Genomic DNA, 25,274 nt, shown 5'->3' on the forward strand with positions numbered 1-25,274 from the left:
GCACGCTCCACCTTCACCAATTAGAACTTTGGATAAAAAATGCTCTCACCAAGAAAGAGTCTTAAAAAAATGTTTAATGGAATGCTTCTCGTTTTTGACCCGGAAGTCGTTTTTCCATGCGAATGGTCACACCGCAAAAGCTCTTATGGATATCCGACCTATAAATCGTTCAATTTGATCACACTAATAACCGCGCTATCTTCGTCATACGCAATATTTGAATGAAACTAGAGCCGCAAAACAAGAAAAGAGAGGAATTTTTTTTAGAATTCGAAAGTCCAAAATATCTATTTATACTTTCGTTACTCGTCGGGGCTTCTAAAAGTAATAAAAAAATATCAAATACTTCACATTTTTTGAAAGCTAGCTGGTAAATAGTGCATTCGTAAAGTCATCATGTCATTTTATTTCTTTATTCGTTATGATGCATAAATCTGCTTGGGATTCCTGTGGTTTTAGTTACCAGTCTTTCTCTTCTTTCGAGGCATCAAAATGGAACGCCTTTCGATAAACGTGTTTCGAAGCTGCAAAGTTTTGCAGACTACTGTACTTTGGAAGATTTCTAGATTTCAGTTCAATTTTTTGTAGTACCTTCCACATTCAATTTATATTTTGGTGAGAAAACAATTTAGTTAATCAAAAGTCAATGTATTACAACGCTATTGGCTATGGTTTCTGTTATTTTGACCTCAATTTATTGCATCGTAGGTTGACCCCTATTCTGACAGAGGAGACAAGCATGGATACAGTCGCAGTGAAATACAAGGAGCGAGGGTAACCCTAGCACTACAAGGGTTACCCGCTAAGCAGGGTCAATAGATCACTGGTCTGGATTACAAGGAAAAAATTTAGGTAGGGTAAATCTAGTCGTATGGCCAATCAAGCCGTACGGTAGGGCTTGTTATCAAATGCCAAACAAAAGACATTGGCGGTAATTTTGAATTTAAAGCTATTTTATCTGTTAATATTGCAATTCTGCAGCTATTGATTTGCTGGTTTATAATGAATATTATGCTATTCGTGATACAATTGAGGTTTTAAAACCGATAAAAAGTTTACCTCGGGAAGAGGAATTATTCCTATAACCACGACTTTGCAAGGGAAAACTTAAACTGGTAACCGTACCCCTAGGGTAACCTGGGAACGCTTGCAAAGGCCATAGAATAAAGAAGAGAAAACACTGTAGAACTTAGGGTATTGCTAGTGTAACCCTAGTGGTGGGTTACCCTCGATCCCTAGGGCCTCGTAAAGAGGCCCTAAGCAGTCGCAGTCATTACGATGATTCTCGGTTTTTAATCGGATAAACTTCAGTTGAAACTTGGGTCCAGCATTCTTGCAACACAATTTTCCACCAACAGGTTCACCATGTACCATAGCAGCATCAGGAAAAAAAAAATTGACGAGAAAGTCGTTTCACGAAAATTTTCAACTACTTCGTTCTTCCTGACGCGTGTCGCTAGGCAACGCATAGACTTCCAGCCAAAAGTTCCACCCGATAACTTGGTTTGTAAAACCTGTCTCACAGTAATTTTAGAGCCGTGTAATGGCGAAGGTCTTTGCACAGTAAATCAGTAATGAATACAGCGGCCAAATATCGCAAAATTTTGGCTTTGCGATTTGAAAGAAAAATCATTAAATGAGATTGAACTATAGCATGACATCGTAAATTATATTAATCAAGCAAAGACTCCGAGGCCGTGTCATCTTCACGTACAGAAGCAATAGCGGCTGAGGCGGACAAATCAGCCAAGGTCTTGATAATTTACAATATTACTGACAAAAACAGAGAAAAACGCCATGAACTCCGTGAAAACCGGTGATAATGATAAAGTAATGATAATGATTTTAAGGGGGTTGATTTGTTTAACTAAGAAAGGCATCACCTAGCATTTTTTAGGGGTTTTACCTTATCCTTTATTTGTATTATTTTTCGATCGCAAAGGAGGTTGGCTAGCTGTATAGCCACCCAATCCCCGGCCCCGGATTCGCTTTTATGATAGCGTGAAAACCGCGAACTAAGTAAAACTGCGTCGCATTAAAAGGTGAGAATGCATGTGGAACAATTTCTTCGTGTTACCAAAGGCCTAAGCTAAGACAAGCTAAGACAGTTATTGCCTACTATGTTTATTGCTTGACTGTTAGGGTTAACGTCTGTCGTTTATACATCAATGGTTTCTCATCCAATCTTAATATTTAAGGGCATTTACGATTGATTTCATGATGTCTTTCAAGTGTCTAAGTGTATTATCGCAATTTGATATCGCCATTCGTTTAAACGGTCTCGTTTCGAGAGCCCAAGATAGGGCGTATTTTAAGAATGTTAGAGAGAGTGCCGTGTGATTTGTTCATGAAAATCAGGAAAGCCAAAAAAAACTCTTTAAAAAATCCCTTCAAACCTTCAATTTTTATCGATACCCTGAAACGACGCCAGGAATGATCTATTAGTCATGACCGTAACTAATTAATCGATCAAACCCTGTAACAACCTCTGACTGATTTAAGCCAGTCAGTGCACTGCTAACGCGCAGATTGAATTTGATCACGGGCAAGATCAGGAAACATCCTCTCTCCACTCCCCTTCCCTCCTCCCCTTATTACCACATGTTTTGCCAGGGTAAGCTCGTCAGTATAAAGCTGTTATCAAAGAGCGCCTTGGGGCAAATAAAATATCAAAAGCAAAACAGGTTTTTTTATATTAATTGAATGCAATGAGGAAAAGAGTAACAGGCACCCTAAGATCCCGCGTTTACGCCCATGAGCATGCCAATTACAAAACCACCTTTGATCTTTTGGCTTTTAAGATTCCAGCGGCTTGTAATGAACACGAAACGATTTCATGGCTGCGTCTTATCTTATATTCAGCAACAACGACAACAACAACAACAAAAACAAGCAAACAAACAAAAACAAGGACGTATAAAGTGAAATATAAAACCTTTTTATTATATAACTTTGAAATAAATATATCTGTATCGAGTTAGTCTAATCAGTAAACAAGAGAATTCTGAAAACGGTTCGTACAATGAAATTGGAGAGAATATATAAGATCATAGTTAACTATTAACTATGATAAGATATAGAATAACCATATTATCTTATGTAACAGACTAGAGTGACCACAGTAAATCCGTGAAACACTAATTACTAAATAGTACAAAATAGTGCTAGTTAAACAATAGAAAACAGTGAAATTTGCATGAAATTGTGCTAAAGTTTCACGGATTTACTGTGGTCACTCCAAATGGAGACTAATCTCCCTTATATATTGTGAGCAAAGTCGGTATAGCCAAGATAATAATGATAACGAATACAAACTGATACAGTTTAAAGGAAGACTTCTTTGTTTAAAAAAATATAGGGATTTCAAAAATTCAGAAATGACTTCTTTTATTTACATAATATAATTCTCTTTCTTTCTTTCTTTCTCAGAGCAGACGTTTCAAATTTACCGTAGTTTCTCCGAACTTTGAATAGCTAGTGCAATAAAAGAAGCATTTCTATACTAGAGCAAACACCTTACTAACGGCATGCACGGTTAAGAAACTCTGAAAAGAAAAGTATTCTATAATTATCTAAGGTCTTGTGTGTTTTGGTTCATGAAAGACTTTCATTACTCTATAGGGCACACAGTATTTGATATTCATACAGCTCATGCATGAGATAATTTTTGTCAACATCTGTAAGACGCAAAAAGTGCACTAACTAAACAAGCAATAACATTTTACTACCTTTAAATAGTTTATAATGTAACAAACCTGGCATAAATCATCTTTGGGAAAACGATACTTTTGAAGAAGCCGTTGTCATGAAATGAGCTGCTTTGGATTTCTTAAGTAGAGATTTTGTCTTTCCAGAAATATAACTTTTGTTTTTTACTCAGGGTTTTGTACAGAACCAAATGATTTGAGATGATTGTTACAGATTTGATTAATTACTTTGGTGAAGGGATAATAAATACCTTTTTATATCACATTTGTAAACGAATTAATATATATAACAAGAACTCAAAACTACCTATCTTATTTTGACTGTTCATATTGATAAATGTTCGGTAGCATCCATGCAGAAATATATATATACATCATGATTACCTAAACTATAGACTTTTGTAATATTTTTAGCAATTTCTTAGTGGAAATATCTCTGAATTCTAATATGGTCTAGAGTGAAGACTTGCCTGCCATATCGATGCCACATTTCTTGAGCTATCGGTGAAAGTGCTCAGTCCACTCATTAATGAACTTGGCTGACAATTTGCCAAAGAATTACTTAAATTGTACATTTGTTGAAGCGTAGAACTCAAATTGCTAAATGAATTCGCATGGTTTCCACTTGCATTTGTTGATGGGAGACTTCCATAACCGTTCGGGTTCTGTGCACCGAGGTTCTTCACTCGATCTTTGAGCTCATGTTCCAACGCCTTTTCTACTAATTTATTCTCTCTTTTCCATCTCATACGCCTGTTTTGAAACCATATTTTTACTTGCTTTTCGGTTAAATCTAAAGACTGCGCTATTTCGATTCTTCTTGGTCGACACAGATATCTATTGTAGTGGAATTCCTTTTCCAATTCGACTAGTTGCTTGGTTGAATAGATTGTCCTATTTAACTTATCCATGGCTGTTTCTTTAGCTGGTGGCGCCGCTGAAAAAAAATCAGAAATTAAGACATTTAGATATTGTAAATTCAGCTATTTCATTTCTTAATTACTTAAGCGATATATTTAACGCATGCTTGTGGATATTTTGAATCGCAAGATTAAACATAAGAAACTTAAAAATATTATGTCATGAATGATGAACTGAACAAACATTTTCGCCATGCGAAATTGTGCAAAAAGTTACAATAGGATGTGTTTACCCTGATAATATCTGAAGTGTTTTCTCAAATGCGTTTTTATTTGTCGGACAAAATAGAATTGAAAATCCAACAACCTAAACAGATCAGCTCAAAATTTAATTTCTGATTTGATACACTCGACAAAACACGCGACATTTTATGCGACAGTATTTTTTTAAAATGGGATTTTATGTGATTCGTATCATCTATACTAAGGTACATTCGCTATCCCAAACCTATATTTGAAATAGAGAATCCTTACTTTTAAACCTACAATACTTTTCTTTTTAAGTTAGGGCCTTCTTGATCGTAATTGTAGTCTAAGTAGAAGGATGTGTGTTTGAGTTTCAAGCCTTCTCGGAATGGCCGAGTCACGTTTCAAAATCAATTTTTTCTCCAGCACATTTATGGATAGCAACTTTCTCCAGCGACCTATACAACTAACCATTCTATTTAAGGCACATTAACTTTATTATTATTATAATCAAGGGGTAATCTTAAAGAGAGATAGATCTTAATTCCATTGTTGAATTCTTGCAGTAAGCAAAACAAGATTTACCGAGTGTGATTCGAGCCCAAAATCGAGTGACTTTTCCCATCAATGTTGGCACTTAATTTGACTATAATTTAATACTTCTTTTGAAAATTAACGTGTCTATAATGCACTAGTTCTAAAATTTAAAACTTGAGATTTTAAAGAAGTAGAAATGATATTTAATGAACCGAAAACTAGAATCGCCATTTGTGAACGAGTAGTATCTAACTTAGGACAGATCCGGTATGTAAAGGAACGCGATGCTTAATTCATCAAAAAACATTGAAAAAATATATAAATAAATGAATCTTTGTAAGCATATTATCAGAAAACGAACTTGATGCTATTTTTAATGGTTGGATGTACAAATTTTAAGCTTATTTTGAAGAAAAAGGATTCAACGTGAAGCGTAATCCAATTTCAATTACTTTTAAAGTTGAATTTTGAACGCTATATTGCTAACTATAAACCTAAATGAACATCAAAAAAGCTAGAAGATACAGGGTAATCTTCATAAGCTACAAATAAGAATAAAATAAGGGCTCAATAGCAGTAAATAATGTAAAAGCATTGAATTTGGAGCGGAAAAAGGACTATTGTTTAAAAAAAGTGTGAACGGCAAAGAATCTTAGTGTGTTGTTTCGATACGAAAGTTAAAGTTGTTAGTACTTTGATGGTTGTTCTCAGAGAAAAATAATCTAACTTCGCTCGTAAATACATAAGGAATTTAACAGAATATTTGGCTTTAGTTGTACAGGTAATATTTAGACTTACTGGCATATGCTAAGGCGCCACAAGTCGGTATAAAGAGGATTACAACACATTTTGGTCATGGCGCCTAACGCATTAGTTACTCAATGGCGCCAACGACGTGTCTTGTCTTGAAGTTTCCAAACATCCACCTAAAGCCTCAACTACTTGGTATAAAATCCTCCAAGTACCACAAAGGGTTTTCTTCTGATGGAATTATATTTTTTGTTCGATGGAAAGAAATAAATGAAGTAAAATAAAGAGCCGAGCTCGAGGCCGGGAGACGAATTGGCTAACACCTTCATTTCGGAAAACATTTTGTGTTAACAACTATTGTTACTATCTAAGTCTTAAGCAAATGAAGTAAAAAAGACTGATCTCAAAATATTCATTAGAAATTTTCAGAACTAAAATGCTTCATAAAATTGAGTTTAAAATATTGTTATCAAACGAGGCAAAGAGCACACCGCGTATACGGAACAGTCCCCACCCACTGCAGATATTCAAAGATATCATTCCAGCATAGGACAGCTACCTCAAATTAGCGGTATATTGCATTGGTTTAACAGATTTCGTACCTTTAGCTCTATATTCAGTCATCCATGGATATATCTTTTCTTTAGCAGTTTCTTTTTCTACGTCTTCAGCGTTTTTTAAGTTGTTCGATACAGGGGTCAGAGATTGCCTCGGAGGGACTGTTGCACTGTTTTTTTCCATGTCAAATATCAGGGTGCAACTACTCAGTAAACGTTTGGTGTTCTAAGCCGAAAACAAGAATGAATGATTTGACGAGGTTCTGACCTTTCCAATGTTTTGTAGGCAACTATAACAACGTGGCTTACGGTATGCGAAGAGGTCAAGTTTTGGCAGAATACGACTAGTCAAAAACTGATGATGCATTATGATGTATTAGTCTCGGTCATGTGACCTCAACAACGACCAATCAAAATGTTCGTAGGGTCATTGAACTTGGCTAAGAGTGGTCGCTTCGGGTAATGAGATCTATCTTGTCATGTATCTGTCTAGAGACCATTCATCATTGGTAAATAGGTCCTGTCTTCAAGGCTCAGTAGAATCCTTAGCTAAGATCAACAATTTGAAGCATATTTTATGAACATCGTTTTTTTCAAGTACCTCACGAAAGTGTTTAAATTGTACTTTGTATGAAAGAGTTGAAGCCATCACTCCCCTTGTGCGATCCCGCTTTCCAGTACAAACTCGCCTTTTTGTACTTTATTTTTTCCATAATGAAATTTGAGAGTCCACTTCTATGTAACGTTGAAACCTACTTTTGCAAAATTAACTCGTGTGCTCAGAGTCTTCAATTCAAAATCCGCTCAACAAATTTTCTTTTGTTATAAACTTAACAATGACTAGTATAGCAACAGCTTCATTGTTTTTGAGGAAAGTCACATACGAGACGCAGAATAAAACAGCCGTGTTCCTAATTAAATAAAGACTCGATGGTTTCAAAGGGTATGTTTTAGGACTTCATCGATCATGCTGTCAGGTTCTGGGACTGGTTGGCTGCGATAGTCCTAAAGTAGGATACTCAAATAACAGCCACGCAAAATAAACCATACTTCACCCTCAAATAGATTCCTGATCGAGAGGAAGAATACTACTCAAAATATTATCGGGTAGAATATCGCGATTTTTAGGTGATCGAGGTCACGTCTGCGCAATGAAGGCAAAGTATTTCGGCAAATTTATGCGGCCCACCCACCCATCGACCAAATACCAATGCTGTACATTAATACAAATCCCCGCAACTTAGTATCCGGCACAGGTTCTGGCTTCCCCTTGAGAAAAGAGCGTCCAATTTTGATTTTACAAAAATAATACTAAGTTCAAAAATAATACCATAATAAGTCCATGGCCATGACTTTGGTTTATACGAAAATGGAAAATAGTTAACCTTCTGAAAAATTTCACGTTCAAATTATGGTCATGGTCATATACGCTGTTTATATATCTGGTATTTTCCCCCAGAAAAATGCCTGTTTAAAGTAAGAGTAAATGGACAAAATTCCCTAAGAAAACGCCTTGTATTACGCGATTCTCAGTGCCCATTGTAAGTTTTGCAAATGGCGTTTCAGCCACAATGCCATTACACAACCTCACTTCTTTCCCCACTTCTTTTGTTCGTTATTTTGGTACAAATCAAGAAATATAAATACAGATAACTACAGAAATATATTCCCATATAATCCGTTTCTTGTCGTTCTTCAGAAGAAGGATATTCGTCATTCTAGAGTTATGTTGATTGTTGGTGTTTTTAGCAGCTGATCCATCATTGTCAAGTATATCATGTACAGGAAAATACAGCTGTGTACTTCAAGACTGATACCGGATCATGAACAACAGATTAGCCTGAATAGTATAGTTCCTTAGGACAAGCATAAATCGCTTGGTGCCTGGCGCATTACAGAATTGCTTCGTGGCGCCAACTTACGGTGTTTTTCGTCTTGAGAATTTTACACACCAACATAAGACCTCTTCTCGGCAACCGTAATTTGAAAACAAAGTTTTTCTTTGTCATCACTAATTTATATGCATATGATGGTTAAAGGTCTCCCCCTCTCCACTGGTCCACCTCTTCTCCACCTTAAAAATGGTCCAGTTTTCGTCGTTTCAAAGAAAACAGCGCTCTAAAATTTCATTAACAGATGAGCATATGAAAAGTGCTCTTGCTTGTGAATTCGACCTAACTTAGACCAGCCCAAATGTTGTTTCAGGTTTCAATATGTGGGCTAGCAGTGGCTTGACTTAGGTCAGCCCAGAGGTTGTTTCAGGGTTGGATCTGTGAGCTAGCATTGCCCTGACTTACATCAGCCCAGAGGTTATTTTAGGGCTCCATCTGTGAGTTAGCCGTGCCCTGACTTAAGTCAGCCCAGGGGTTGTTTCTGGATTCGATCTGTGACTTTGGTTCAGCCCATAGGTTGTTTCATATATATCGATAAAAATTGAAGATGTTTTGTGCTAATTCCGTCATGTTTCAATTCTGCTACTATCCTGTTAAGCCAGTAATCTCTGTTGTAATTGTTTTAACAATTAACGCTTAAAAGCGGTTTAGTTGATTAGTCTAAATGCCGTCCACACGAATTTTAGTGCCCTAAGACTTTACAGATGGCAAATAAGGATGATTTTAATGAACCATGCAGAATAATTAATCGTTGACCCAAATATATCTAAAGTGAGTCGAGCATTTAAAGGCAGCAGAAAATAAGTCAAATTACTGATTATTTCTGTATTTAAAACAGTGTTGTTCATAATCTAGGGTAGCAATGAAAAGAAAGTTAGTATAAAGCTAGTTTCGTAGGGACAAAGTGCTATCAATGTAGGACTATTACAAATTCTGTGTTATGATTGGCCGGCGCCACTAGTGTCGATTACTGAGTGATATATCTTCCTATAGTGAGAAAAACGAACGCAAAGCTTTTCGACTTAATTTTGGAGGTTTTGTATACTTATATTCACTAGACGACTATTATATCTGTACTAGAATCATTAAACCTCTTTTACTTAAGACTATTGTTAAATAACCCATCGATATATTACATCTCGAACTGTCCGCTCTAGGCTAAGTGGTTGCCTTCAGGTTGTCCGCGGTTTGGACGACTGTTTCCGCAATTATCAACTACAGTAGACTCTCTTGATATGAGACATGAAAACTTTTCTTGTCTACAAAAATTACTTTACTCATGTATGGACCGTAGTATCAGATGGCATTTCAAATATTCGCCCCCATTTCCTGCGCGTCCTTGAAAGCAAGGACAGAAATAACAAAGAATTCAACTCGATAAAGCTAAGTCCGTTCGGGACTGATACTGGCTGAGAATGCTAGAATATTGATTTCATCTCAAAAATATTTTGGTATAATAGGATTGTGATTCTGTAAGTCCTGACTTCAATAGCGTGATTTTTATATGAGTGGGAAACATATGGCACTGACTTTATTAAAGCACGTACACCGGTACGACGCTGAAATGGCTTCCCATTGTCTTCCATTAATTCATCCAATCATAGCGCGTAGTTGAAGATACGATAAGGTACGGTACGGCTACAGTAATGCTACGAAGCTACCGTATCGTTCCCCACTCATACGAAAAATAAAAACCGCTCTACCCGTATCACGCTATTTGGTATTTACTCCTTGAAATTCAAATACATTTTAATTAACGAGTGAATTAATGTCCTAGACACCAAGTCTCCGCTAGTTTACATCAAATATTTGACCAGGTATTTAATAGGATTTACAGCAAATACAAAATATCTGCGACTGTTACTTCTAAGACAGTTGAATTGGTGCGATTACTGTCTTATAAAAACGTGTACTCTTTAAATAGATACTCGTTTCTAACTTAGTCTACTTCCAGGTTGATTTATGCAGGTATCATCCTGCGCGCTTCTTGCGGGTAGCGTCCCCAAAATTTATGGCGCTGAACTGTCTGCACTCTTAAAACATTGTTATTGAAAAATTAACACCTTTGGATCGATATAAACCGATTTTCACACCGCCAAGTAAATCTAGGCTTGGCAAACCGTCCAGTCTGGAGCCAGTCGAACTGGACATGATTATATTAATTCCTGTGTCTACGTCCATCCGGTGCTAGCAGTGTCAATTAAGAATATGAGTTAAGTACAACGCTTCCATCAGACTTGGAGGTGTTTGCTTACTATTAATCACGTGACTTTTTTGGAATTGACTGGGAGCAAACAAGCAGTTGACTGAGGGGCAACTAGCAGATGTTAAGTCAAAACATGTCAAAATATGTCCCAAACTATTGTATTTGACTATTTCTATGACATGAAACCAGAAAACAAGAGATCAAAACAATCTCCAAGATTCTACAAGCCATTAAAAACGTAGGTATTACCGGAAGTGACGTCTATTGATAGCAACCTGTAGCCAAAGGTGTTAATTTTTCAATAAAAATAGTTTAAGAGTGCGGACAGTTCAGCGCCATAAATGTTTGGAGCGCTACCCGCAAAAATGCGCGCGGGACCATACCCGCATTAATAACTGTTTTTCTTAGATGTGTCGGTATTAATTGCAATTGAATGCAAGCACCATCGTATGCTAGAAACGTTTATGTTGTCAATTATCAGTTGAAAAGATAGTACTTCCCTCCTTCCCTCCCTTTCTTCTCCCCCCCCCCCCCCCCCCCTACATTTATTCCTCCTTCCCTCCTTCCATTCTTCTATTCCTCCCTTCTAACTCCATCCATCCATCGCTCCCTTCTCCCTCCATTCATCCTTACATCCAGACCTTCCTCCCCACCTCCCTACCTCCCTCCCCACCTCCTTCTATCCTACAGCTGTGAACTGACTTCATCCGTAATAGAATGTACAGTTAAAACAATTTAAAAAACGCTATATCGTTTAAAAATTACAGGGAAGTAGTAACCGGTACGGCACGCAGTTCTCTTTCATCAAAAAAGCGTGTTGCGCTCTAAGAAACCGTATGTAGATCTTGTCCCGAACATCATGATCTCAAAAGCTGTACCACTGACCTTGTTGGTTTTTTAGTTGCCCTTATTAGATAATTTGTGTGAGGGAGACTAGTGTGTGTGTAGACACCTTTTATTAAGAAAACTTAATTGTAATCTTATTCCACAGGAAGCCCACCTATGTTTTATGTTCAAACGTGCGCAGCTACAAAAGTGAGTGTAGACGTATCCGGGAACCCTGTGGCTCGTTATCATCCCATCATAATCCTTACGGGGATCCTGTGGTGTTGTGCTCTTGTCTTAGCAGTCAAGGTTATTCAATCCAAGGTAACGATAAATATATCTAGGCTTAAATGTCTTTTTAAAATGTTCCCTTAGACACGTTTAGAATATCTATTTCATATTTAAGTGAAATATAATCAAAAATATTGAATATTCGTTGGGAGCGCGTGCTTTATGAGAGCACACAGCAGGCGCGCGCACTTTCAGTTGCGTCATTCCTATCCAAAATAAAGGTTATTAAAATTTGTATTCTATAAAAGAAATAAAAAACTTGCTTGCTTTGCTGTTTGGAGTTATAAAGCACTTTGGGATTGGCAGAACACTTGAGAAGTGTCGCACCCCGCTACACATCTTGCTTCTCCTAACACTTCTCTCGTGTTCTCCCAACCCCGCGTGCTATATAACCGCAAAGAGCACGCGCGCGCGTTTTCTATTTTTTCAATGATGCGAATTTACGTTTTTGAAGTTCATCATGACGTAGGTTAAAACCAAGAATAAGTACATTTCTAATATTTTAAGGCCGGTTTAGAGGGTACGATTTTCGCCTACAACTATGGTATACAATACGCTCGCGTCTGTCGTAGGCCAGTTGTAGGCTTGATTTACACGCTACGACTCGAGTTGTAGGATGGCGCGAGCGTGTTGTATACGATAGTTGTAGGCGAAAATCGTACCGTCTAAACCGGCCTTTAGAAAGTTCAATTCAATTTGGGGAAAAGTACATATAACCTTCAGAAGGCCGGCCACTTGAGCTATTAAATTTTATTATCCAACGGTCCCGGTACAGTGCATTGAAATTTTTCAGCTAAGTGCCACGAAGTGAGTAGTTGTTATTCTGTTCCGAGGAAAGACAAACACGTCAAACTGATATCAAGCAGAACCGAGCATGATTTCAGCATTGATTCTACATGAAGTTAATAGTTAAATAGTAAAATATTTTTATATGATTTGGGTGATGCATCGTGGAGATATCAAGGTTTATACTTCTGGTATGCTAATGAGTGTGATGTCATAGTAGGCATTATTAAATATACGAAAATTTTAATCAATGATGCTGAAAACATTGAGTTAGGGGTCATAGGCACTTTAAAAGCTGTTGGGCATTTAATCCTGCCCTTCAGTGTGAATATTTTTTTTCTTTTTTTTCTTTTTCGAAGAGAGTGGTTCGTACTTTGTGCCGTGGAAAGACAAACTAGCGTGCAAAATGCCGAATTTCCGTTTAACATGCAGCATTTTAACACGGTCAATTGTTTCTTATTTCGGCAGCAACTCGACTTCTAACATGCAGCATTTCATACTTATTTCGGATACACACCGATTTAAAATACTTGTAACATAGTTTTCCCATTCAAGACCACATGTCATTCCCTTGAGTATTACTATGGGCACTGAAGTTCAGTTGTTGCAACTCTAAACAAATCAGCTCAAACAAGAGCGCCAAGTCGTTTTTCTTGCGAGCTAAAAACGGTCTATTAAATAAGTGCTTTTTGATTGTTTAAACGGACAAAATAGCTCCGAATAAACAAACTTCAATTAATAATCAAAACATGGCAATACAACAGTTGATTGACTTTAATCTGCCTCGTGTCTTTGTGCTAATTGACTGACAAATATCCAGAGAAAAGCATAATTAACGGATAGAGACGCTGCTGCAACTAAGAGCTTCAAATTAAGCAGCCAAACTGTGCTAGGTAGCATAAAATAATACGTTTTTCTTGAATCAATGTAAAGGAACCCAGTTAAGTGTTAACACTTATGGTTTAAATAATTTAAGGTAACACTTAAGTGGCTTCCGGTACCATTGTATTCCGAGCAGTTTCATCCAATCAAAAGGTTTAGTAAAGGAAACGATAAAATACCGTAAGTCTGTAGAAAAAGTAAAAGAAAAAAATGGCGCATTTTCTTAATGCCAAAAAATTGATTGATCAAAACCAATTTGTTTACATAAAAATCACCTTTTTTATATCTAAAACTCGCAACTTTGTCTGCGGTTTTAAAGATATCTGGTTTATTTCTACTAAAAGTGATGGCTTACTGACAGTCTTGTTAGCATTTGACCACAACACTAAATACCTTGTACAAACAGATCTCATAAATAGCCAGGGTCATTCGATTAAGTCTTGTTTTAGCATCGAAAACCAATCCTAGCTTGCAACCCCAAGCTGACCTTTTAAAGTGTGTTCAGACTAAACGAATGTCTGTGTTCGGTAACACGGGGGCTTATTGATCAATTGATCATCTTGAGGTGTCGTTAACTGTTAGTTAACAACCAGGAATTTTAAGAACACATCTTTGATTTCAGAATCAAATATATCTTTAATTTCTGGTGAAGTGAATTCTAGAGGAAAATGAACACTACAGTAAATAGATTGAAGATTTTTTGTCGGATCGTTCCGAACCGTCCCTGACCTATTCTTGTTCATATATTCAACACAGTTTATTCTAAATGCGATATACCAGGACAACAGCAATTCTTATGAGAATAACTTCTAATAAGTGCTGTAAAATGAATCTTAGTATCTATTCCTGTAAAAAGGGCTCTTTCTTGTATCATTTTAATCTGGAATAATCTAAGATCAGATAAGCAGGAATTCAGTTGTATCGACCTCTTACCTTGTAATTGTACATGTTTAGTGTCATGTTCATTCGTTCTTGAAATGGTCATCCACGGAAACACTTTGCTCGGATTTTCTTCTCGTGTGCGATTTCGCTCGTCTGATTCCGCTATTTCGCTAGAATTTTGATCTTTATTTCCTCGTGGACCAAACTTACCCACCGTATTTGCTTTTCTCTGTGGTTTTATCTTAGGGACCTTTCGTTTTTTCTTGTGACAAATTCGACATGTTGCTTCTTCTTTCTCGTTCGAACTGCCTTCCTCGTTGACGGCGTCCATTTTTACTTGCAGACTCAAGTCGCAACCTCAAGTTATAACTTTAAATCCAACCTCGAATCGACCCGTAAAAGAAATATGGCTGATTAAGATGGATCGCTTACAGATTACTTACTTCGCGCTAGCTTCGCCCACCCGTGTAACTGTCGCCAGGTGATTAGCGCTTGCCCTGCACAAAGGTCGTGGCTTGGGCTGTGACGTCAGATGAGCGATATGGATTAGAGTTTAAAATATGGACTCGCGGACTACCTGTGGCTAAAATGTTCAAGGTTCGTTGAAATAAATTATGTTCGTAATATTTTGTGCGCATGCGGAGAAAAAGTAAGCTTACGTTTCGTAAGGCTACCTCCTGCGCGCCGCAACGCAGGCAACAACATTAAATAATAAATATTTACGGCAATAGTAAGATAATTATTTATACTCCTTTTTTGTCAAATTTTACAAAAGCGCGTTTTTTGCACGGCAACTTTTCTGTTATTCCTTCGTGAATGTTAAGTGTGTGCGCATTAATGAGATAAAGGCCGTGATTTTTAAATCAATATTAACGAATTGGCTAAACTTTCTAAACTTTCCCAGTGCTGAGGTTTTTTATAGAAATTCGACGAAACTATATATATATAGATTGGTCTTTTTAGATTTTTCGTTCTTCTTGTTCTTCTTCTTATACTCTTCTTTCTTCTTCTTCTTTTTCTTGTTCTTCACGTCAGTTCTTCTTCTCGTTCTTTTTCTTGTTCTTGTTTTTTTCGTTCTCCTTGTTCTTTGTCTTCTTTTTCTTATTCTTTTCGTTCTTCTTCTTGTACTTTTCATTCTTCTTTTTCTTTTCTTCCTTGTCCTTCTTCTTCTTCTTCTTCTTCTTCTTCTTCTTCTTCATTTTCTTTTTCTTCTTCGTCAATGAACCACTCTAATCCCTTCACGCAGTTTTCATGCAAACCACATGGCATTCAAGCACTGAGTAGAATAAACCGTACTTGATCATCACTTCTAATATAAAACGCCCCATTACAAAATTAACTCATAAAATAACCTTTCTCTCTAATAAAAATACCTTCCTAAATCTAAATCTATTTTGTCGGCGAGGTCAAAGAAATAACACATATTGCTTTTTGACTTTTTTGATTGTTTTGCTGATAGCTGGTGATAACGTGATTGTAAAGAAGCCGTTTTACTCTGCCGAGTTTAGCGTGTCTCGAGCTTCATACGGAAACCTTACGCATATACTATACGAACTATACAATTATTCGTCGGTTAATGTCGATTGAAGTTTTTGGGAAAAGTGCAATCTGCCGATATAGCTATTGAATGTATGAAGATGGTGTTTTCTCAAAACACTTAAAAATAAATCAAATGGCGATTAAGTCTACTGAAGTAGTCGCTAGCTACAGCACCTGGAGAGATAACGATACTTGAACCTACTTAGGGAATCAAGGCGGCTGATGAATATCTTGGGATGTTTATAGAATCGACTGATAAGTATAAAGCCTTTGGTTATGCCGAGAAAATGGAAAAAAAAAACCCACAGCAATCTGAGAGAGAAAGTAGTAGAAGAATTAAAAAGAAGAAGAACAAAGAAAATAATTAACAAGAAGAAAAATTGCTGTAAGGCTTTACATCTACTGGACAAGAATAAAACCGAATCATACCGAGAAAATCAGTTTATTTAACTTGCTTCTAAGAGGATTTTTTTGGATTCCTGTTAACGACCATTATCAACTAACCAACTTAGTTTAATCTTATTGATACGTAGATGTTTTTTTGGGACAGTACTGGTAACATGAAAAGATTACAAACTGACTAAGCACTCCAAAAAGCCAGCAGTGCACTACACTTGTCTACGCGGTACTGTAAGGCCTTAACTTCGCGAAAAGACGCTACTGCTTTTGGAAAGCCGGCTTACTGACCTAAACAGACTAGCATCTTTGTTTTTAGTCTCCGAGTAGTCTATCAAGGATTGAAACAAATAAGCTTATTTGTTTACAAGATAAATTCCGGCATGTTTGATTGACTGAGTGCAAGACAGTCATTTGTTGTTCGTCTCCGGTTTTGTCCGTCCAAGGCGCCGTAAGGTCTTGTAATGAATAGACGTCCAATATTAGAGCGTTGCTGTTACTTTTGGTAATAGAAAATATAACGCCTTTATGTTAGCTAAACAAAAAATCCAAAAACAGGCATTATAATAGAATATAATATGATGAAGTTGGGTTTCAGTTGATCATTGTGTATCCAATCGGTTTCAAAATGGTGGACATATTGGTTGCTGTCGTTGCTGTCGTTGCTGTTGTTGTTGTTGTTCATGTTGCTCTGTTGAATCAATAGGAATACCATGAAATGCTGGCGGGGTTCATTGCGATGAATCATGTTGAGTCATCAATGGTTATTGATCTATTCATTTTGCACTGTTCACTGAGCGTAAGATAACCTTTATTGCCTTCGTCTTAAGATGCAAGTATATGCATAAATTCTAACGTCAAATTTTCAGAACAGATTTGAGCCACATCAATATTTTAATCTTACTTGTTCAGAACGTAAAAAAAAGACAATCACTGAACTCTTCTGACCTAGTCTTTTTTGTACTACTATCAGTACCCAGAAAGGGCTTTTTTAATGACACAATTGTGTGTGTACGGGGGGAAGGGGGAGGGGGATATTTTGTATTTCGTATCCGCTTTTCTGGACTTTGCTGTGTAGTTGGTTTTTGTATTTTATTTTTTGTTTGTTTGTTTGTTTGTTGTTTTGTTTTTTGTTTTTATTTTATTTTTTTTATTTATTTATTTTTTCGTTTTGTTTTGTTTTGTTTTTGTTTTGCTTTGCTTTGATTTTTTTTTTGTTTTTTTTTTTGTTTTGTTTTTGTTGTTGTTATTGGTTTTTTTTGTGTGTTTTTTTTTTTTGTTTTGTTTTTTGTTTTGCTTGTTTTGTTGTTGTTTTGTTGTTGTTTTTTTGGGGGGGGGGGGTTTAACCTTCAAACCTTTACATTTTATCGAACCAAACTCTAGGCTAATTAAGAGAGGTCATATACATTTAATCGCCGTCCACATGAGAAGACGAAAACGGCGTTTTCAAAAGTATCTACTTTGGAAAGTGGTTTCGAAAATATGTGAGTACAGTGAGCGTTTTCATCGTTTACGTGTGGACGGAATAGATGAAAATGTCTGGATGGGGACCTTAGACTTGTAACCAAAAGAAGCCACCTTTAGCTATACTCGACCTATTGTACTGCCATCCACCTGCAGAAACTACATAGACACAAGATCATTATCTCGCTATAAGATATCTATTGCGATGAAAATTATATCTGAAACCTAGATAGTCCAAATATACTGATTGATAACAAGTGCATTGACTGGAGACCCTGAGGCTCATGAAAGATCATCCGCTTGATTGAGATTAGTGTCGGCTTATTGCCATTGTTTATAAATCCACAAATCATTTCCCTAGCTTTATATCTATATTTTCTGATTTGCTCTGAGTGAAATAAAGATCATACTTTTGATGATGATATCGTTGGAATATTAAACCAGTTACTTCCCAAAAAGGTTGCCTTATAAAAATACAATCTACTGCGAAACGTTGTCTTTTACAACTAGTTTTCTCTTACTAAATTATATACCTAAAAGCACCTTTATCAAATCTACTAATGCTCATGTCTTTGCGGTAAATGAGATATTCTACCCTTTTTTAGCTGCAATACATGCTTTTCCAGTTTGTATGATGAATAGCCGGAATTTTTAGAGTACAGAATCATTGCCTTCAATTCCTAATCTATATCCGGGAACTCATTTCAGTGTATAAACCGAACCGTAATCTTCGTTCTGCATCACAAGTTCTTCTATCAGCACATTCTTATAATCTTAAATCTTATGGTCATCGCTCCTTCTCTGTGGCTGCTCCTGAACTCTGGAACTCACTTCCAATATCTCTCCGAAATGCATCAAGTCTTGCCTCATTCAAAACTGAACTTAAAACTTATCTCTTCAAATTAGCATATTCTTTGTAAATATTTTATTTTGTCGTTGTCTTTGTCGTTTGTTTACTAGCGCTTAGAACAGATTTGTATTTGCGCTTTATAAATAAATATTATTATTATTATTATTAATTCAGTGAAGAGTCTTAAATACCAGCGACGCCAAGCATTATCATAATCTGCTATGCATTAATCTGTATTGGATTGAAAAAAGTGGACAAGTCGTGGAACAAAAAATTAAAAATAACATTACGTTGCTAGAACTAAACTTTGGTAGCTTTAGATTAGCCTGCTAGCAATTCAACAGGTTTTTACTCTATCTAAAATCAACTCTTATCCTTTTTAAAGAAATGGAGCAAAAAGCATTGAAATCCCGATTGAGCTTCTGGCTTAGGAGACAGAGAAATCACTCCATGCGTTCTTTAGGTTTTAGTTGAAGGTAACGTTGGATAGGTGAACCTCAGCTATAAGGCACAGTGTCTTCAAAACATATCCTCGAAGGTAGTTTTAAAACTTTAGTCTAAAAAAATCATTTGTTTTTTATTTTGGATCAAAAGTTGAGTCATTTCAGAATCTTAAAGGAAAAGAATTGCGGTTTCAGCGGTTGCCTTGGTAAAAGCACGTGTCACCTGACCAAAACAAGACATCATTGTTAATAACACACTTCACTTCACCAATTCACTTTTTATTGTCAACAAAGCGGTTTTCTTGAATCTTTTTATTAACTGAACGTGTCGTATCAGGATATGATTTCTTAGAGTGCTTTGCTTGGAAGAGAGGTGTGAAATCTTTGCGACGCCATCCTTTATTAACACATTAATAGGCTCCGTAATCGTCCGGGACACAGGCGCCAGCAATGTATGGGGGTCAGATTTCGGTGACGTTGTACTGCGGTTAATTAGCCGATACGAAATTAATCAGTCGATCGCGTAATAGCCATGTTAATTGCAACTGTGTGGGGAGAGTGAAGCCCCTCTTCATTGAACACTCAGCAGTTCAAGCGCAAACACGAGTGCATTGAACGACATGGATTATTTTTTTCATCCATCCAACTCTCTTGGCCCTCAAGGCTTCTATGGATCAGCGCCGATCGTTTATAGTTTTGGAATGCGTTCCTACTACCCTTCGCCTTTCCATTCTTTGAGTAGTGCTTCAGCGAGTGAGAGGTCACCCTCTGCTAACCTGCTACCAATGGAAAATATACAAAACTCATTCAAGCAAGTAATGGAAGCAAGAATAGACACTCTTGAGAAAAACCATGTGAAACACTCTAAGAGGACAGAAATGCAAAATGCGAGAGAAACTGCTCCATCAAAAGAAGCCAGCGACAAAAATGAAGAACGACTTTCAGACGAAGAAGGCGAAGGTAACAACTGTCTTAAATCTAAAACGAACACAGGTTTACAATATTATATTATTCGTTCATATTAAGCGCTGGGTTTGTAAGATTGCATTAATGGAAATTTTTGGAACAATTCGAATCTCAAAATGGCTCATTTTTTGTCCGCATTTGGGATACTTCAAAATGAATCATCAGAGGTAGATATCCGCTACGCCCTGAAGGAAAACTTCATTTATTGCACTGGTTCACAATAATTGTTGAACTCTAAGGTTAATATAACTTTATTGTCAGTTGTACCTGATACTGTAAACAAAACAAAAATGCTTAATAAAGTTTGTTGACTTGTTCATATTAATTAATATTGATGTTTCTTCCTCTCTCTAGACTCAAAAGACGACGAAGACGCTCCGTGGCATCATAAACAACCGTTCAAACACAGAAAAAGAATGGCGTACAATCGTGAACAGCTTTTAGAACTTGAGAAAGAATTCCACTTCACTCGTTATTTAACCAAAGATCGACGTTCCGAAATGGCTTCTATGTTGGAACTAACAGAGCGACAAGTCAAAATCTGGTTCCAGAATCGTAGAATGAAATGGAAAAAGGATAACAAGCCAGTTATTCCTACAAGCCGTGGCATGCGAAGAGGCTTCACAAGATAGGCCAGTTGTATATACATATAATTCGCATATCAAAACATGATTATAAACTGACAATTTAATAGTTTAAGGCGACGTAGAGAGTGTTAAAGCACGCTGCTTTTCTGACATGCAAATACAAAAACAAATCGGGTTTAAAACAACGAAAATTCGAGTCAGTTAGAAGCTTTGGCACTAAGAATTTCGCCTTTTTTGTCTAATAATAATAAGGATATTCTAGAATGATCGCCTTCTTCGTAAAGAGAATTTTAAGTATAAAGTCTGAAGTCGTGGCTTTGACAAGACTAGCGTCGCTTGTCTTTGCTAGTTTTAAGAAGGAAGCTTTGTAGCCTTCGTGTCTAACATGCAGGGCCTGTGGGCTGAAACGAATTAGGTGCGAAGTCATAATGTACAAACAAGCAAAAAATGGTGTTACTTTTGACTCTGATTGTCAGTCAAACTCACGATTCATACTTAAGGCTATAACTATTACTTCTACAATAGAAAAAAAATCAGTCAACGAAGCAACTATAGGAGACATTCTCGACTTCAATAACTCTAGCCATTTTCTTCTCTGCTCGCTAAATGAAGCACTCAACTGGAAAAAAATATCCCAGCAAATAATGCACTTTCAGAATTATCAAAATTGAAGCAAATACTCTATCTGTTATTTAACTCAAATATTTTATAAAGAAATATCTATATCTATATCTATATCTATCTATATATATGTTCAGAGTTTTTGATATTTTTATGTTAAGCAAGGATTATCTAAGATGATGTTAACTAATCGAATCTAAACTTGGCAATCGTCTCACGTCTTTTTATATTGTTACTTGAAATTATTATTTTCATGATATCTTAACTCTTTTTGGAGCAAAAGTATTCATTAACATGACATCGTACTAGAATATAATTACTTTTATATATTCAATGTTATTTGTGAAGAATTCGATCGAAACAAGACGATCAAAACTAACTATACCGGCGCTGATCCTGATCAGTTTTCCCTTCACCTTTTTGCGAAAAACGCTCACATTTCCCTAATTTTTCCAGCTTTATTCTCCAAAGATATACATTTTAGTTTTCTGTTGCTCTGAGGATGGTTAAGTTCTAAATCTGCGCACGTAACAAATGAATGTTATATATGCTATGTGATGGTATGTGACGTGAAATAAATGCCATGAAATACCGTAAACCGTTTTCACTTATACCTGTTTGTTTATCATCTACAAATCTTCTTAGCCTATGCAAAACCTTTTTACCATATTATGATTCTTTTGTTTTTAAATGATTCGATAATTAAGATTGAATATTTAAAACATATAAAGGATTGGGGAGAAAGTGATTCGGGTAGAATTGGTAATTACTTACTGCAGCTCCGTTGCAAATTTGTGCAGCATATCGAGGAAAGTTTCGGAAAGCCAAGCTTGCAAGAATGTCATAAAAAGTTTAATTTATGAATTAAGTATAAAATAATTTCATGCAGTTTCTCTTATTTGACTTGCTTTCAAAGTTTTCTTTGATTAAGCTACAAGACACAAGGCAAACGCGGTCACCATTTTACAGCATGACCCAATTTGCAGAAACAAAAATCGTTCAAAAATATTTTAAAATTGTAGTCTTCCCAAAAATATCATTGAGTAGGAAAAATATCTAAGATGTTTTTAGTTTTCTTGGGTAGTTGTAACAGTTTTTAAATGTGTTTTGAGAATAGTACGTCCGTGGTTATGTAAGCTTAGAGAGTGATCAATGTTTCGTTGGTGGTATAAATAAAGTCCAACTAGTTGCCAAAATTTGATTTATATAGTTTAGTAGAATTCAACTTATCTTACGGCAAGTGTCCAGAGTCAAATTAAATCTATAAACATCTATACAATAAAGATTTTTTAAATGTTGGTGAATTGCTATAAAATACATAGCATAACATTCAAGCTATTTCTGAATGAAAGTTTGAACTTGACACTTAAACAAGAAGGAGAAGCCATTTTGGTGTAGTGTTCTATTCGGCTGATGTCATATTTCTACTGCAATGTAATCTCCTTCACTTATTATAAGACGTTCTTAACTGATATATTAAAATGATATATAATTTATAATTTCTATTTCACTTTTTTATTTTGAGAATATAAGGCAATTGCTGTTGTATTTTGTAACTAAAACTCAGAATCAAAAGGTCCAGCGATGCCGGAACCGAGCGTACAACATCGAGACCAAAAAATCATGTTTTAACAAAATTTACTAACTATAAATCATCATTCGTTCAAGATGTCTCTTGGTGTCTCTCTTGTAATCTTTGATGTAACTTGATTAAAATACTGTAATTTTAATGTCATTTTTTTGAATACGAAGTATAGTGGCATTGCTAAGAACATTCCTGCATACGATATCTTCAGTAACAATGGCGAACAAATTCACTTGAACGGCCATTACGACCAACTTCATTATATATACTGAGAAAAAAAACAAATCTGATATATGAGTGTAGGAAAATATAATTACTATAGAAGTATTGTTAAAATCAAAGGAGAATGTGTGGAAAATCTGGGAAAAGATAGCTTGATAGAGCATGCCTACTTAAACGGCAATAACGACGCTTATGTCACAGCGATGGAATTGGAAGGCAACTTTTCCATATATATTCAAATTTGATTTGGCAACAAAATTTTAGATTTAATATACTGCTTTTAAAGGTAGAAGTCTTCCTCTATTCACTCTTACGAAGACACGCTTAACAAACAATACTTTTAAGAGTTCTGAACATTATAAACACCTTCGAGGTGTGAAGGTGTTGCATGCTAAAGAGGAGAGAAACTCCATCATGGAAATCTTGTGTACATTTGTACATTGACTCTAAAGTTCAAAGTACAATACTGCCTTGATTGTTTTGCATCTGAAACTTCTATGATAGCAGAAAAAAATAATAGCCTAATTTATCTGCAAAAGTTTTGCTGGGTAAAGAGAGAAATACCCCTGAAGGACAAATTTATGAGCTCCATTGCTACTGAAGAATTTGAGTCGACTATTTAAGTCCTAGGCCTTTGTCAAAGGTTGTTTCAACCTCATTACTTCATAAACATTTTAGACCATAACTCCCTTAAACTTTATTTTTTCCAAACTCATAATGAAAGCTACATTTACCAAAAAGAAAGATATAAAAAGCTGGTTTTGTTTTTTAAGAATGCAGTCTTAAACTTAGTGCAACAAAACATTCGCTAGAGGTTTGGTAGCAAATCATTGATTTGCGTAAATTTGAATTAAGAATAGACTTTGAAATTCTTTATTCGAGGTCCATGTATCTATGAACTGAGTTTGTAATTCCAAGACCTTACAACAGTTTAACAAGTTTTGGGTAGTTTAATAGGTCTAAACACAAAGCAAAGTACTCGAGTAAATTAGAACTTTTATATTTGTGGCGAATAAATCAAAATCAAAACTAAATGTTGTTAACAAATATTTTTTAATAAAATCAACTAACTCAGGATTTTTTACAATGCAAAACTAATAATTATGATCAGAGGAACAGCTTGTCTTTCTTTCATTATTTCAATTTAACATTTCAGATAAGTGTATAAGTTAATTAGAAAACCCACAAGACTGCAATCCAACAATGGGGCCTTAACTTAGTTAACACGTTTTCAAGTCGAGTTATTAAGGATATTGAAAAATGAATCATTGAATTTAATGTTTCAGTTGCAGAGTAGCTGGCATAAAAATTTGGCAATAGAAGGAAAAAAAAAAAAGAAAACTATGTTTCCGTTTCGCAGAACTAATTCTAATATTTTTTTTAGTATAATCGGTGAAGGTACCTTTTCTTGTCAGAAAGATTTCCATTTTAGATTTCCTCTCCTTGCTCAAAGAAAGTGTCCCGGCACTGAATAACATAAAAATTCCCATCTCAAGGAAAGATATTTCGTATTGAAAAAAAATGTCTGCATTTTACTTCATATGGCCAATCGTTTCTCGTTATTTGATGTACTTCTTCCAAGAGCTTATCTCTCAAAAGTAGCGCTTGCGTCTTAAATCATATTTTATGTTGAGGATGTGTCAATGTCAAAACGCTGCAAGACAAATGTTCACATGAATGAGGAAAAATGGCTCAATGTCAAGTAACCTATAAGGTTTCAGCACACCACTCTTATATTTAAACTCTGGCATGATTTTGTTTGATTAGAGCTTATGCGGTACAAGTAAAACACACTGTCTTGAAGGCAAGTATATAGCTAAAACCAAGAGACAGTCCTATCAAAAGGGTTCGACAAGACAAAGATCAGAGTAGTCAGTCAAAATAAACCACTAAAAAATCATGTTGACATGACTTTTGCCGATAAAACTAGCATAATTTGACTCCTTTTTTTAAAACTTTGATGTCTTGCTAGTTATTTTACTGATGAGTTTATTTACTAAGGAAGGAAGGCAAGTACGTTCATCGTATCTCAAAGATGGATGACACCAAAGATGTTTTTGGGCAACAGTCAATTTAACTGAAGTATAGACACCTCAGAAGGGGTTCCACATTGTCTAAATCAGTTCTAATTCACGTGAAATTGAGACGAATGGAATCTGGAAAAAATGATAAGAATAAGT

At 35.9% G+C, this 25,274-nt stretch overlaps 2 protein-coding genes and 1 long non-coding RNA gene across 4 annotated transcripts; 2 read left to right on the forward strand and 1 right to left on the reverse strand.

Annotated features, from left to right (window-relative positions):
* The first annotated feature begins 515 nt into the window (after positions 1–515).
* LOC116303351 (uncharacterized) lies at positions 516–15,012 on the forward strand. Its single transcript, XR_004197944.2, has 4 exons — positions 516–615; positions 709–852; positions 11,747–11,904; positions 14,765–15,012. It is a non-coding gene; the product is annotated as an uncharacterized LOC116303351 (long non-coding RNA).
* Positions 2,978–14,614, reverse strand: LOC116303347 (homeobox protein Hox-D3). Of its 2 annotated transcripts, none has more exons than XM_089027109.1 (2): positions 14,473–14,614; positions 2,978–4,644 (listed from the first exon to the last, which is right to left on the reverse strand). In XM_089027109.1, the coding sequence occupies exons 1-2, from the start codon at positions 14,522–14,524 to the stop codon at positions 4,151–4,153; spliced, it is 546 nt and encodes a 181-aa protein (XP_088883235.1). In that variant the 5' UTR covers positions 14,525–14,614; the 3' UTR covers positions 2,978–4,150. The 2 variants fall into 2 exon arrangements, with proteins under 2 accessions (XP_088883235.1, XP_031568737.2); XM_031712877.2 differs by lacking the exon at positions 14,473–14,614 and adding an exon at positions 6,703–6,980.
* Positions 15,013–19,650: 4,638 nt separating the features above from the next.
* Positions 19,651–21,885, forward strand: LOC116303349 (uncharacterized). Its single transcript, XM_031712880.2, has 2 exons — positions 19,651–20,073; positions 20,434–21,885. Exons 1-2 carry the CDS (start codon positions 19,734–19,736, stop codon positions 20,709–20,711), a joined length of 618 nt encoding a protein of 205 aa, XP_031568740.2. The 5' UTR covers positions 19,651–19,733; the 3' UTR covers positions 20,712–21,885.
* The last annotated feature ends 3,389 nt before the right edge of the window (positions 21,886–25,274 follow it).

Source organism: Actinia tenebrosa, unplaced genomic scaffold (genome assembly GCF_029948245.1).
Source record: "Actinia tenebrosa isolate PJP-AT-01 unplaced genomic scaffold, QUT_ActTen_1.0 PGA_scaffold11__36_contigs__length_13525064, whole genome shotgun sequence".
Lineage (NCBI taxonomy): Eukaryota > Metazoa > Cnidaria > Anthozoa > Actiniaria > Actiniidae > Actinia > Actinia tenebrosa.